The sequence below is a fragment of the Python bivittatus genome, unplaced genomic scaffold (assembly GCF_059951505.1).
Source record: "Python bivittatus isolate LINGU-HERP-01145 unplaced genomic scaffold, Pbiv_v1 ctg000850_np1212, whole genome shotgun sequence".
Classification (NCBI taxonomy): domain Eukaryota; kingdom Metazoa; phylum Chordata; class Lepidosauria; order Squamata; family Pythonidae; genus Python; species Python bivittatus.
The window spans coordinates 27,836,336-27,852,331 of record NW_028277112.1 but is presented as its reverse complement, the minus strand read 5'-3'; the positions used below and the strand labels follow the sequence as shown (position 1 = coordinate 27,852,331).

The window sequence follows — 15,996 nt, the reverse complement described above, 5'->3', positions numbered from 1 at the left end:
TCTGGAATTCATCTGGCATATAAATTTAAACCAATAGACTGGCCATCTGTAAACATATATCTGGGATTTTAAAAAATATAGCAATTCTCCCTAGAAGCATCCACCTGGAAACCCTCTATGTATCTTGCTGGCACTAGAGCACACGCAAGATAAATCTGGTGAAAAGCTGCTATTCCATCTTCATCTTCAGAAGCTTGTCACATGGACTCAAAGCTCAGTGACAGATCACCTGCTTTCATGAAGGTCAGTCTTATTCCCTGGCATCTTCCGCTAAATGGATCAGATAGCAGATAATATGAAAGACAAAAGGCCTTTGCATCATGCCCTGGAGAGCTCCTGACAATAAGAGTTGGCAGTTCAGGTTTAGGTGGACCAATAATCTCACTTGAGACAAGACAACTTCCTAAGTCCCAGACTATGTAGCTCATGCTGACTTTGATGTACTGCATCGACAGGGAAGGATCAGAGTAGGTTAAAATGATCCAAACACATACAGCAATGAAATAGTGCATCTGATGGATCCAAATGGCTTCCAGATGGCACTTGGGGAGTGTCCCAACAATCTGGAGAGTGGTTTTGCCACGAGCCAAGTTGAACTTTGGAATATAGGGATAACAAAGCTCTTGATAGGATTGCTTCTAAAGATCCTCTTCCTATATGCCGGTCTCAGGAGTCCCTTGATTTTCTGAGGAGCACCTGGCAATAAAGTGCCAGAGGAGATACTTAGAGTGACAATGGTGGAAGACAAGGAGTAAATCCAACTGGACACAATATGGGCCTAAGTTCATGGCTACACCTTGTAAAGCAGAAGTACTATATCCTTGCATATGTATGGCCTTTGGACCCTCTGATATGGGGTACCACAAGGATCAACCCTTTCCCCCTTGTATTTAATGTCTGCATGAATCTGCTGAGCGACATCAACAGTTTTGGATTCAATATTATCAATATGCTGATGATACCCAGTTACATATGTCAACCTCAGACAGTCTGGGAGATGTAGTAACAGTCTTGTCCTGGTGTCTGGTGACTGTAAGGGTACAGATGGAGAAAAACAGAGACTTGACCCTGGAAAGATGGAGTGACTACAGTTTATCTGACTCTGGAATAATACTAACTTTAGCTCTGGATGAGGCTGTGCCTTCCAGCAACAGCTGGTACACAGTCTAGAGATTTTCTTGGATTCTCAGCTTCTGCTGGAACTGCAGGTAGAACTTGTGAATGGAGAGCTTTTGCCGAAACTCAGTTGCTGCCTCAGTTGTGACAGTTTCTGGAACAGAAGCAATAGTCACTCAAGCCCTTGTCATCTCACAGGTAAACTACTGTAATGCAGTCCACATGCGGCTGCCCTTGAAGATCTTCTAAAAAAATGCAAATAGTACAAGTAACGGCCCATTTTCTAACAAGCATTTGGGAACTGAAGCATGGAAAGTCAGAGGTACCTGGGTGTGTGAGGAGATTCTGATAATGTATGATGCTATGTTTTATTATGGTAATATTGTGATGTTTCTAACAGAAGTATGGTTATGATGTATTTTGATTGTTTTATGGTGACTGTAATATTATTACATTATTTGTAATGCTGCTTGTAAACTACTCAGAGACAGATTAACTGAAGCAGCATAATACATTAAGTAAAAAGAATTTGTCAATAATATTATTATTTGGTATGTGCTTATATCTAAGCACAGTACAAGACCCATTTTTTCCCCCACAAAACAGTCCTGTGAAATAGGTTGGACTGATCAAAGTCTCCCAGTGAGCTGTGGATGTGGGTGGACTTACACCTGGGTCTCCCTATTCCTACTCAATACCTTAACCACTATACCACACCAACTCTCACTTTAAAAAAAATAATTGTGTTAAAGATTATAATTGCAATAATAAAAACTAATACAAACTAAAAGAAAGAAGAGTAGAAAAAGTAAAAAGTGCAAAGGAAAAGAAAGTATAAGAAAGAAAGAAAAATATACTAAAGAAAAAGAATATATATATATATATATATATAAAAAGAAATGACTTCCAACCTTCCTACTTCACAAGTATAAACAATCTTAGTAACTTCTCACCTCCTCTTAATTTACAACCAATAATCTCTTCAGCCCATGTCCCAATTCTTATCTATAAACAAATCCATAAAACATCATTTCAGTCCTGGTGTCATCAAAAGTCCATTAGGGGTTGCCAGAAATCACAACGTATCTATTTTAACCTTGATCAAATTTTACTTCTAATAATTTTAATCTTTAATCCATTCAAGTAATATCACAGAACTTGATTTCTTTTCATTTCTTTTTTACCCCTTCTCCAAGCTTTAAGAAATGTCTTTTGTAAATCCAATATTAATTAATTAGTTAATTAATTATATTTATATAGTGCCCATCTCGCAAAAAGCAACTCTGGGTGGCGTACAACAATTGAAAAAAACCACAGATACATAAAAACAATCATTATAAAGATATAAAAAATCATTATTTAAAAGGAAAATATTATAAAAAGTTTAAAATATACAAACCACACAGAGAGAGTAAAAATATCTACCACAATGAAACCATCTCAAAATGTTTCCAATTCCCTGGGAACCCCAGGCCTGGTGACATAATCAGGTTTTGAGGGACTTCCGGAACGTTAACAGGGATGGAGCTAACCTGATTTGGGGGGCGGGGAAATGTTCCATAAGGCAGGCACCATGGCAGAAAAAGCCCACCTCCTGGGACCCATCAAATGTAAGTATCTGGCAGATGGTATCAGCAACATGCCTTCTCCGCCAGATCAAATGTGACAGGCTGATGTGATCGGGGAGAGGCGATCCCTGATATTAAGTAATATAAATTGCTTTGTATTTTTAAAATAATTCTCCTCTGCCTTTCCATCATTTAGTCTTCAAGGTGCTGGATAGATTTATAGTGCAATTGACAGATGTCTATTTCACTGACTTCAGTTGGCTTAGTCATGCTGGCTAGGGATAATAAAAATTGCAGCTCAATGCATCTGCGGGGCACCTTGTTGAGAAAAACTTTCTTTGGCAATAAACAAGGCTTCTCTGTTCAGGTAGGGTTGCAGCTGCTTCACTGGCCTTGGCTGGGCAAAAGCCCCTCCTTCATGGCTTCTGCCAGCTGTTCAAGCAGGAGCTGTGAATCCAAGAGGACTCCCAAGTTACAGACCAGCTGTTTTAACAGGATCCCCATCCAGAGTTAACACAGAGATCATCTCAAAGTCAGAGTGTATCTAGACAAACAACTCTGTTTTGGTGATATTTATTTGAACTTGTTTCTAGCCTTCAAGAGCCTCACAGCATCCAGACTCCATGTTAGGACTTCCACAGCATCTCCATCATAGCCTGGAGCCACAAAATACAGTTGAATATCATCAGCATATGGATGATACCTCACCCCAGATGACCTCTCCTAACAGCTTCATACAAACATTGTAGAGCAGTGGGGGAAGAGCTTGACCAGAGAGTGACCTGATCATGGCAGAGGACTGGTGGCAATGTTCTCATGTTCAATGTATATGCTATTTATTATTTATTAAACCAATTTATATAGCCGCCATTTCACCACAGGTGACTCTGGGCGGCGTACAACAAAGCTAAAAATAATAAATACATTAAAAATATACAAAGCAAAATAAAACTGAGAGAATAAAAAGATGTTAAAAATAAGGGAGCCACCTCACTAATTCTGCTGTCCCCTGGGGTCCCCAGGCCTGTTAACATAACCAAGTCTTAAGGGACCTTCGGAAGCTCAACAATGACGAGGCCAACCTCACCTCAGGAGGAAGAAGATTCCACAGTGCAGGTGCCACAGTAGAAAAGGCCCACCACCTGGAGCCTCCCAAATGTAGCTCCCTAGGTGATGGGACCTGTAACATGCCCTTTCTGCTAGATCTGGTAGGACAGGCAGATGAACCTAGGGAGAGGCAGTCGCTCAGATAGCCTTGCTCCAAGTTTAAATCTAGGTCTGGCATGTGACCACCAACATGAAAAGAACCAAGACAACCTGATTGTCATGGAGGCTGTGCAGATCTAAACTGCACATGACCCCAACCATAGGACTTGGAAGTTGAAGTCCTGCAGTACTATAAGCTTAGGAGATTGTTCCATCAACCTAACAATAAGATCCAAGTGCTCAAGGGCTGCTGCTAGGCAAGATATAAAAGAATTATCCAAGTCACTCTCTTGGTTTATTATTTGTAATTCCCTTTTGATTTTTAAAGCATCAACCAATTTATTTTATATGTCCAATGAAACATCTTTTTCCATGTCATTCTTGTAGCCTGTCATTTGTAGATCCACTTTCAGTGCCAACTCAGTCTCTATCCTGTCAAATAAAACTTGTTTCTCTTCTGTCATTTCTTCCAAAACATCTTTTGGGCACAGTCTATCCATTGAAGCAAACATCGCTATTGACATTGTTGATATTAACTTCTGATTCTATTTTTCAAAAATATCATTTAGTATTTTCAATGTTATAATATTTTGCTTCATTCTATAGGTGTTAATCAGGTTTATGTATTGTTCTCCTTTAATTAAAATCTTTAGTTCCTTCTAGTGTCCAATTTTTAAAATTGTTTCTCTCTTTTATGTCTTAGAAAAAATTCAAAACAAATCAACTTTCCCATGGGAAGGATTCTTTATAATTAATTCCAGAATCTTATTTCAAATTTACCTGGACCCATAATCTATTTATAACTTTCTAAAATCAAAGTCTTAATTAGCTTTCTGCTGTTTATTTCGTTTTTTTAAAAGTTCTTAAGCTTGTAGTTAAAATTTTCTTTCATTAAGGATTGAAGGCAAATTCACCTGATGTTTTCAGACTTGTCAATCCAAAGGTTTCTAACAGCTGAAAAGTAGTTAATAAGCAATTTCTGAATGTGATTAGAAAAGGAGGTATGTGAACTTAGTGTCCTTTTAAGAGCGCTGACCGCAGTTTGAACAAGATGGCTATTCCTTGGTCTCCCAATGCTCAAAACCTGCCAGAGACCACTGTCTTGCAGTCTCCTTGTGAGCAGCAACTGTCTGGAGCGCTTGTGGGCAATCTCCCATCCTCTCTCTGTTCGGAGAGGTTTGAAGAGCTGGTCTACTCACCAGTTCTTTGTTCTTCACCATGCTCTTTGGCTCCACTTGAAGCTGTCTTCAGTCCACCATTCCTTCCTCTGGAAGTCACCAATTCTCACTTTTAAAGACAATTTTCTTTCCCGCATTGCATGATACATGCAATTCTACTCCAGCAATTATGCAGAAAACATGGTGAATGCTAAAGTTCTAAAACTAAAGGGAAGAGAGGCACATCTGTAAATATGCAAAAGGCATGTTCCACCCAACTCTAACCAAACCGGTGTTCCTTCATGTTGCACTTTATGTCATCAAACAAAATAGTGTTGGCTGTGGGTGAGGCAAGGAAACCTCTCTCTCCTTCCTAATCTGATCCTTCAGAACCACCTTCTGTGTTCCATTTTTCCTTTCTTCTGAGAAAGCCACATAATGGGTGGGGACCTATGGTTTTTCAGATGCTGCTGAGCTAGCATCATCGGCCATGCTGGTTGGAACTGCTGAAAGCTGAAGTTCAACAACATCTGTATAACTGCAGTTTTCCTAGTAATGTGCTACAAGCTAAAAGCAGATATGAATTAAATATTTAGCATGTATTTTCTTTTGCTGTATAATGTGTGAGATAGGGTCTGTCTTTAATAAACTGTAAGAAGCTGCAGTTAAGTACAGATCCTTGAGATCTATCTGTATGCTTCATTGAGCTCAAGTGAAATGTATTTATATCTGCCTTACATGTTACAGGGTGATATAGGTGAATGTACTAAATATTTGACTTCACCTTCTCCTCCTATAGTGTGGGAAAGGACATTGAGGGCTGTCAATGTTGGCCACTTGTTCCTGTGAATTAGGTAACCTTAAAAAAAAAAATTGTATTGTTGCATGCCTCGTTTCATTTTTTCTTGCTGTGGAGCAGTGATGAATCACTAGTGGGCTCTTCCTGAGTGCTACCCAGTAGTCCTTAAGTTGGCAGAAAACTAGACCAACATAAAATTTTCTGCCTCCACTGGCAACTTGTATCCTGCAACAGGCACAATGCTGGCAAACAGTCCTGTTTTTATTTACACAATACAAGATGTATTAAAACAATTAATTCCTCTTCTCTTACCAAATGTTACCAGCCAGCTGATATCATTTAATAGTTGGGTCCCTTTCAGACAGGGTTTTAGCACCATTAAACCCATTTCAAAAGAAGCCTGATGGTCAACTGGTATCGCCTAACATGTGGTCTCCCTTTGAATACACCTGCACAAACCACTTGTGCCATCCCAGAACTGATTATCGGGCTCCTTTTGGATATGAATTTAGCACAGTTCCAGAGAATCACTACTTCTGTGTTGAAAAGAAGAGCTGAGAGGTGTAGGAAAAGTTGTGCCATGAAGCAGCAGAAAACTGGCTGTCTCTTTCCTGCTTCATTATACAACCCTTCAACTGCCATTACTGGTAGCTGCTTTTCAGACTAACCCAGGCGTCTGAGCCAGGAATTGGTTCAGGGGCCTGGCAGGTATAGGAGGAGAAGGCATTTTCAAAGAATCCAACTTTCCCATTGCCCAGAGCAGAATGACCCAGGAAGTCAGCATTATAAAGAGATGACAGAAAAAAGATTGCTGGGACATGTGCCACGGTTAGGTACAACCATGTCCCCTGAAATAGGATAGATAATTCTGTCAGTGCTGTCTCTCTCATTTCCCCCCTTTAATCTAAGACACAGAGTCCAGTGTTACCTTATGCCAAAAAATTGTCAAAATGGTTTGAGAGCATATTAGCAAGCTTTATTTAGCCTCTGCTATTTTTCATCACTGTCTGCTTTTTCTCTCCCCTCTTTAAGCATCCCTGTTCTTTGTGTGAAGAAGCCAAAGTGATGCTTGAACCACATAAACACAAGGTAAGCTAACACAGTCCTTTGTTTGAGCAGAACACCAACACATAATATTTAAAATAGTGAATCAGAACTTTCCTGTTTGCAGAAAAACATGAATGTATTGGCATCAGTTTCTCTTTCTTTTAGCAATTTCTTAAATTAGTTTTCATGACTGATTTTCACAAAGCTAATTCTCAGAAAGCATTTTCAGCCTTTGTGTTGCAACTGAAAGATGCACTGCTCTATTATAGACTGGCTTCAGAACTGGCTACAGGAATTAAATGCCTTGGTTGGCCAGATTAATCATTTTTAGTATCCAACAGAGAAAGTGTGACTCATTTGGTTCTTCTTGGCCTCTCGGTGGTTTGACCAAATTATATGGGTTGCCTGAAAAATCTAAAAAGAGTAGCCACTGCTTTGCAATTATTCTTTTCCTTTGGCTCAAAGCAAATTTAGATGGTATCATTTGAAGGCAATTGCTCCTCACTGGAGAATTGCTTCTCTAGTTCTTTCCATATTTACATGAAATTGCTGAAGGAGTTCATCAGGAGTTTTGAAACTGGGTATGATCTATATGCTGATGATGCCCATCTTCAGATAATGATGTCATTTCCTGAATGTATGCCTGCATTTGATAATAGGTTGGGTGAAGAGTTATACATTGGAACTTGACAAGAGGGCATTTACTCATTTATATTATATTATATTATATTATATTATATTATATTATATTATATTATATTATATTATATTATATTATATTAACAAACAGAATAAAATGGTCTATATACATGCAACAGCATTCACACTATAATTTAACCTCAGAATTAATCATCTTGAGAATTATTTAAGGGTGGAATTCTGGAAAATTATATTGTAAATATAGCAACACTTGACCATATTGCTTCTTCCTGCCACTTCATTGCAAATAAAAACCTAGTTCAATTATTGGCTGAAAATCTATAATTTCTGTAGATTTGATAGATTTCAAATGCTAGAGATACAGCACAGAAGAACTTATGTTAAGTAACAAATATCAATTTCATCAGCTTCCCATAACAAAAGGATTACTGGGAGCTCTGTTTAACCCATCTAAAACTTCTAACCACTATGGAGCTTCAGAAGCAACAATACAATCTGGACAAAAAAGAGCACATTAGAAATGCTTGAATTGAATAAACTGCCAAGAAACAATCTGATGTTATTCACTCTTTTTTTTTTTTAATTCAGCAAACTTTTTAAAATGGCTTTCTCAGAACTGAATTAATTCAAAGTAATAATATTATGAGAAGCCCAGTTGATTTTTAAAGATTGGATTTCCCCACTATTTTACATGCATCTACATGATTACTTATCATGCTATTCCTTTTCAAGGTAAGCAAAGTTATGCAAAGCACAGAAAAGGACGAAAAAATACTAAACCTAAGAAATTAAAGGCCTGAGATAAGAAAAAGGGAGCATATCTGAAATTAATTTACACCAATTCCATTCTCTATAATTCTCCATAGCTTTCTATCCCTGCAAATCATCCTTACTTCTGCCATATCCATACACCACTTCATACACAGCCTTTTGTTCTTTAAATTTCTCATCTTCCTGTTTTTGAGGATTTCATTAACTTTCTTGGCCTTCCCTTTCCCCTTGACCCATTCATGGTGTAGTCCTTACCATTAGTCAGGAATGTCACAGAATAAGTAAGTCTAGTAATCCAGTCTACATCTTTGGTATCTTACTAAAAGAATAAAAAGTATTTTTCAACTGGCATTATTATATAATAAACTTTCCATGAGTAAACAGTTCAAAATAATCCAATGTTATAGGTACATACACAGAGCAGCAATAATTGTTAACCCACACAGGGTTCCTAATAGTTGTCATGGAGTCAAATAGTAACTTTCAAACTGAGCCCCAAAAGGAGAACAGTTCTGAAGTTCTGAAGTACTGAGTAGTCAGTAACTGAAGCTAGAATAAATGTCCAGTGATAATCCTGAAAGTGGGAGAAGTTAAATATTTCCTAATAGGTAGTTAATAATTTATGCAATAAAATTATTACAGGATGGCCATGAGAGAGTGATTGATTCAATATTTTGTAGATTCATTTAAAATAATGTGACAGAATAAATGCAGGAAGGCCTCATAAAATATCAATCAATCTTGGGGTTAAAATCATTTAAATCACATGATCCTACACCTAATATTGGTGTAGTCAATACAAAGTCAATACACATGTATCCTACAGTTACATGTATCCTATACCAAATATTGATATAGTCAATACAAAGTCAAATAGTCAAAAAGGAGAAAGAGTTTAAGAGGCTTATTCTAGGTCCAATATCTTTCCAGTTTCCTAAACCGGTATTTCTCAACCTTGGCCACTTTAAGATGTGTGGACTTCAACTCCCAGAATTCCCCAGCCAGCATGGGGAGTTGAAGTCCACACATCTTAAAGTCGCTAAGGTTGAGAAACATTGTCCTAGACTGAAGCTACAGCCAGGACCACTTTATATCAATTATAGTTGGTACATCATTTGCGGGATACCTGCTTGTTAACCTCCAGGCTTGATTACTGCAACATGTCATACTTGGGATTGCCTTTCTGACAAGTTCAGGAACTTCATTTGGGACAGAACTGAGTACTATAGTCAGCTGGTCTCCGGAAGTACCCAGAGCCATGTTATTGCTGGGCATTATACTTGTACACCAGCAGCCAATTTGCTCTAGGGCATTAGTTCCCATACTTTTTTCCAAGAGGATCCTATTCCAGTGAAATCATTTTTCTACTGCCTCCTTCAAAAAACGTTAATACTAAGTATGAATGTATAATCAAACACTTCTCATGGGTAAATCATGCCTTGTGAATGGTATAAATAAAATCCACCAGCAGACAAATAATGATGGATAAGTATAGCATTATATAAATCTTTCCACCTTATGGTTAACACAGACATTTATTATAAGCACTCATTATTTTAATAATATGTTACAGTCTTTATGATTGCTATAAAATGCATCAAATTCTTTACACATTCTGATTCATAAATCAAGCTTATCCCTTATAGTTGCAGATAAAGAGACTGGACACTCTGGCAAGGAGAACTCATGTAAATTTGCCACTAAACAATGTCCCTACCTTCTCCTTAGATTTAACTGCCCTCTCGAACTTAAAAATCCTGCTCCAGGATGGGATGGGGTGATGATGATGATGCCCCTGTTGGGAAACTCTGCATTAGAGTTGTCTTTGAAGCCTTATATACCTTGATTTAGGCTACTTGAGAGGACATTGGTTTCTATATGATACCATGAGCTGTTCTGGCTACAACTCCATTAACGCTTCTCTGGAGTTGCCTCCATTCTTCTTGGAATACACCCCTTGCTGGCTTAAGAGGCTTAGCTTCTTTGTTGGCTTTTTAAAAGGCCATACAATGTACCTTTTAAATCAACAATGCTTAATTGTTGATTTTGTTTGTTTTTAACTGTTCTTAGTATCTTCGGTTTTAATTGTGATAGTGCATTTTATTGTAAACCACCAAGAGACCTTAATTGTTAGCAATAGTGTTTCATAAAACAGTAAACAGTAAGCAAATACAGTACTAAAACTGGACATAGTTGACTGTAAAATAATTCAATTTTATGTATTACAGTTCCTACCAAAATAATTGCTTGCAAATCTGCATGGCTTTAATTTTGCCCATTTAAATGGTCAAGATAAAGCAATATCCAGATCAAACTGTTACTGGAACAGAAGATGGGTGTGTTATCACATGCAGCCTAGAAGTTATATCAATCGCTTTGCTAAAAAAATATAGTTAGAATCACAATCAATGAGATTTTCTTCCCATTAAGTGTGTGGTCGTTTGTTTTTCTTATTTAGAAATCTGATACAAACTGTTTCTTTGTTAAGCAGGAATGAGTTAGCATAAGGATTTTCTCTGAAGCTAGAATGATAGTGAAAGGGGAGAAGAAATATGATTGTGCACTGAAAATTTGGCCAAGAGATAGTTCAAGGCAAATGTTTGCTTCAGTTGCTAGAATCTGTTCACTGAGTTTGCTTTATTCTGGATGCCTCAGAATAAAGTGCCTCTGCATCTACCCCCCCAGGGCCTTCAGGAAATAACATATTTTGTGTATAATGGTACCAGAAGATTGTTGGACCAACTGCACAGGGCTGATCTGCTCTAGAATAATATGAGGAGGTGGGAAGCATGAAGCCCCTAATCTGTACAGGGCTCAAACACTGAGACTAGAGCATTCCAGAAAGCTTTCTGAAATTAGATCTGATCTGGGCATTTTAATCCCCACTCCCATTTTACAAGTCCTTTTTCTTCCCAAATGGAACCAGTTGAGATCTCCCCAGCCTAGAGAGCATGTCTTCGGTAAGTGACTCACAGTTGCCACTTATAAAACCAATAGGTACACCTCACATAGAGGTAGCCAAAGGTTACCCAGGATGCTTGACAAAAAGAGCAGGGAGTGATTTTGTTCATAGAACATACTTACTGTACCATAATTCAGGGAATCAATGGTTTAAGTTCACATGATACAGGCAAACATAAGCTAATCATATGAGCTGGGTTCATCCAACATGCTAAACTAAAATATGATTGGCTGGATTGTGGTTCGAAATATTGTGCAAATATAGCCTATATGTAATATTTCATCACACAGCCTGCAGGTTTCAAAATCACTTGTTCATTTGTAATCTGAGTGCCTCTGTGGACAAATTGGGAAACTATTTCTCAAGACATTTTTATCTTTAGCAGTAGTGCTTATTGGGGTCCCCAAATCCTCTTATTCAGATTATTCAGAGATTCTTGCTGAACAAAATTGTGAACCTAATCAGTTTTTCCAAGGGAAATACTGCTTTACAACCTACATAGATTTTCTTAGAGATCACCTCAGTTCTTTTAGTGTAATTTATTACTATGCCTTTCTAATGTTTGGCTGCTAGCTATTTCACTGTCCTTTTTTTTTTTTTAACAGTTTATTTTGCAGGAAATAGACATAACTCTTCCAGATCATTCAGTCTGGCTTGAAAAATACAAGTATGAAATACCTGTCTTTCATCTGAATGGGAAATTTTTAATGAAGCATCGAGTAGACATACAAAAACTAGAAAATCAACTCTTGAATCTAGAATTACAAGATGAAAGCAATAAATGAAGAAAAACAAAGATATTTAACTGCAAACTGGAAGAGTTGCACGGATGATTTTTGTATTGCTTTCTGTACAAATAAAATCATAACCTGCAAAAATGTGCTGAAATTTAACTTGATTTTATACTCAACTACCAGAGCTGAGTTTGATAACACGCTTATTTCATATTGACTATGTTCTTCACTGACAGTAAACACCAACACCCATTTTGGGGTTTATTCAACTGTCATACATCACACACACACTTTAGGGTTCATGTTACTACCATACAACAGAATATAATTGCATAAATAAAACTGAAGTAGTGTAAAACATGGTGCTAAAAATAATTGAAACAATCTGAAACTGAGTAAGCTTATTGTCAATTTCATCTTCAATCTTATATTTGTTATTAAACATATAATTTTCCTTGTGTATCAGTTGGCATAGCTAACAATAGATTTTATCCTTAGGCTAAAGTTACATAGCAGCCTTTCCTTCTAATATGTTGGACTTCAACTTCCGTTATGCTGTTGGCTAGGAATTCAGTGCATCTGGAGGGCTTCAAATTGGGGGAAGTTGCCTTGTATCTGTAAGGACAGTACACGGCACAAGTCACCACTCTTTGTGAGAATGTTTGCATTCTTTCTGATTGCTCCTGGAAGTCAGTCAAAAATTTCAAACGCTATACTTGTAGTAACAGCATTTGGACCAAAGACCTTTTGGCTATATTGGCAAAAGACGAGTAGTGGATCGTTGAAATAGATTATCTTCCAAGGCTCTTCCGGTTCTGGGATCCCCATTTCCCCATAATTGGTCTTTCATTAGAGGCTTATTAGTTAATGATGCCTCATTAAATATACATACAAGTGGATCCAAGAGGTAAGAGCCTGCAGCAGTGTGTGACAGCCTCTGATGTGATTTGCTTTTACTCCCATGGAAACTTAATACACACAACAAGCAGAGAGGTTATCATAATCGGTATAAGTGCACTTTATATAAAGCCTTGATGCTGTACACAGCAATACTCAAACTGAGTCTGGCTAGCTCAGGCTGATTGAAGGCTTTTTCTAATCTGCGTTCCAAAGAAACTGCTCAAAGGATCCTTGTTTTCCCAAAAGACTTGAGTATCTTTAAAAGGATAATTATTAACCCTGAAAATTAAATATTTCAGCAGGGAGCTTAGTTGTTGGCTTTTGGTAAAAACCTTTGGCAAAGACAAAATGTTGATAACTGGAGATTAATATAACCCTTTTGTACTTTCCCTTCCGTGCTCTTTAAATCTTTTCTTCCCCTTATTCATCCCCATTCTTTGATGCTCCTGGTCCCTCTGATTACTATTTGTGTTATTTTTAGTTAGCAGTTTGAATGTATAAAGCATATTAAAGTTGTGAACTCATTCATCTTCATAAGTGGTCTGTGTTGTAAAACAGTCCTCTTTCCTGCTGCTGGAGCAGGGAAACTTAGGCTGAGGCTCAGCACATAAAAGCATGTAAGGAAAGAGTAGCAATGTCCTTAGTGAACTGAGCTTTGGTTTAATGGAGCCCACACCATGTATTAGTACATCTGCAGCCTATGTGTATATGGATTTCCTTGCCTATCTACTACTACTGCAGCTTTTAATCAGCTTGGAGTGCTTGCAGTACAATCAGGGAATGACATCTTCAGAAAGAGAGGAAGCAGTCTTCCCAGTCTAAACATGACATTAGTGCTATGATTTGTTAGTAGAGTGTCTGTGTTCTCCCAAATGCCATTTCACTGAGACTTCTGTCTACCAGGTAGAGTTATTAGCCATGTGCAACACAGTCATGTACACAAAGGGCTTATTGAGAGCACAGCCTGTGGCCTGCTCATATGCCCATACTTTTATTCATCGGCTTTGTTAAAAAATGTAGTGAAAATATAGGGTACATTAAAAAAAAAAAGATAGAGATGAGCATTTTAGTATTGTAAGAGATCTCCATAACAATGCACCTGCTCCTCCTGTAGAGGAATACACATACACTCAAAGTTACATGCCAAAATGGAGGCACCGGAAGCCAAATTAAAGGTTTCAGTGAATCCTTAAGGGAGTAGAAGCTGACACTGCCTCTACATAGTACAAAGTTAAATGTGAGATCTTTTTGCAATTTGAATGCGTACTTTTTGTGTACAGTTGTTTGCAGATTCAAAATAAGAAAATAGTAAATCTGGCAGGTACAAACATTCAGATACCCTTCCAGTTGATTCAGTGCACTTTTATTTTTACTATAGAGTTGTTAATAAAGCTCCAAAAGGCAATTGACTCATTAGGCTTAAAATTAGCCAGGAGAAGACAATTCCCATAGTTGACCAAACATGGACACTTCTGAGTTCTCAGGTTGTGATGTATCAACTTTCAACAATCATGGTCTCCTCTAAGTAGCTGTCTCAACATTTGAAAATAAAGGTGGTTCACTCTTACAAAGCAGGGGAAATATATATGCGTGGGTATTCTTCCCAGCTAACAGTTTCAACAGTGAGAAATTGCTGTTAAGAAAGGAAGTTGCATGGAACTCTTGAAATCAACTCTTGAATATCTGGAAGATCTGCCATATTCACTATTTTTAATTTTGTATCTGTAAACAACTGCATATAAACAGTTGTCTCCCCTGAAAGGTGCAAAAAAAGATCATGGACAGGTTGTGTCAGCTTGTGGTCACTTAAGGGTTCACTGCAACATAAAATTTGCCCAGTTTTGCATGCAACTGTATTTCCTAAGCGTCAATTTCCTTAAATCAATGCAGACTGAATCACAGAAACAGGACATAGCTGGGCGTACTGCCTGCAGAATTACTGTAGCTTCAGTGGCTACACAGAAACAGAACAAGAGGAGATCCAGAAAGTACAAGCCCATAGCTTTATGTGAATGGGTGAAGAGGTAACATCATAGAAAACAATTTGAAGAAAAAGCAACATGAATTCTGCAATGGTAAGTTATACCATGTTAGGGTTTCCTGAGATCAGCCACAATTATGTGACATTATTTACTTGCACTTGCAAAACATTTTGACAGGTTCCTATTGGGGGGGGGGTAATTTTAAGAATCAAAAACTGGTTAATGGGCAGAGAAAATAGGACAAAAGAAGTTAAATCTAGGCAGCAATACAGCAGTAGGTTGCCATTATTCTTCCAAGGTGTGTGTGTTTGGCCTTTCCAGTTTAGCCTACAGCCCTGAGATTTCATGATGGTCTCCTATCCAAGTACTAACCAGGTCTAACTTAGTTTTTTTAAAAAAATCAGCTAAAAGCCAACCGTAGTTAAAGTACCAAGCCCTATGAGGATCTGAAAGGAGTAATTTGAACCTTAGCTGAGCAATCATTATTGCTCATTACGCCATCAGTGGATGAAAAGTATATGGAAATCTCGTTTTCTTTAAGTTTCCGTTTGCATGTTAAGCCATTTCTTAAAATGCAGATAAACTTTTATTTTTGTTTTAAAGTAGACCCTTCTGCATCCAGCTATGGGTCGCTTCATAGCCAAAACCAAGTCCGCCGTACGTAGGGAAACAAAATAAAACAACAACAAAATTCCTCATAAACGAATACTTTAAAACAAAGGAAGTAAGAAAGGAAAAAGAAACTCAGATGCAGAAAGCAAAATGCCGCTAGAGGTAAGAAGTTCGGTTCGAAAGAAACCAGTCTCCTTTACTCTGGACTCGCGGTGCCACACCTACTGCTCTGGCACATGGATTTTGTCCTTGGAGCCTGGGAAGACGCGATGTGAGACGGGAGCCTCCCAGCAAATGCGGCGAGTGGACGGAACGCTTCCCGGCGCCCCCCTCCCCCCGCCCGCTTTTTTCTCTACCTGGACGCTTGGCCTGATGGCATGTCCCAGCATGTCTTCCGCCCTCTGGCCACCAGGGGTCCCCTTCCTCCCAAAGGCCATTTGTCCTCCAGCTCTCCCTCGCGCCCGCCCCGTGTCCAGTCCAAC

The 15,996-nt window shown here is 38.2% G+C and overlaps 1 protein-coding gene and 1 long non-coding RNA gene across 2 annotated transcripts in view; one reads left to right on the top strand and one right to left on the bottom strand.

Moving 5' to 3' along the window:
* CUNH5orf63 (chromosome unknown C5orf63 homolog) overlaps positions 1 to 13,404 on the top strand; it is a 25,415-nt gene extending 12,011 nt beyond the window's left edge. The window contains exons 3-4 of the mRNA XM_007437028.3: positions 6,879 to 6,935; positions 11,892 to 13,404. Of these exons, the coding sequence (XP_007437090.1) occupies positions 6,879 to 6,935; positions 11,892 to 12,071 (237 nt within the window). The 3' untranslated portion in view covers positions 12,072 to 13,404. The remainder of the gene's footprint in view (positions 1 to 6,878; positions 6,936 to 11,891) is intronic.
* Positions 1 to 15,996, bottom strand: part of LOC148213797 (uncharacterized) — a 17,932-nt gene extending 1,936 nt beyond the window's left edge. Inside the window, exons 1-2 of the long non-coding RNA XR_015793694.1 lie at positions 15,871 to 15,996; positions 10,042 to 10,119 (exon numbers count right to left, since the gene is read on the bottom strand). This is a non-coding gene — a long non-coding RNA (uncharacterized LOC148213797). The remainder of the gene's footprint in view (positions 1 to 10,041; positions 10,120 to 15,870) is intronic.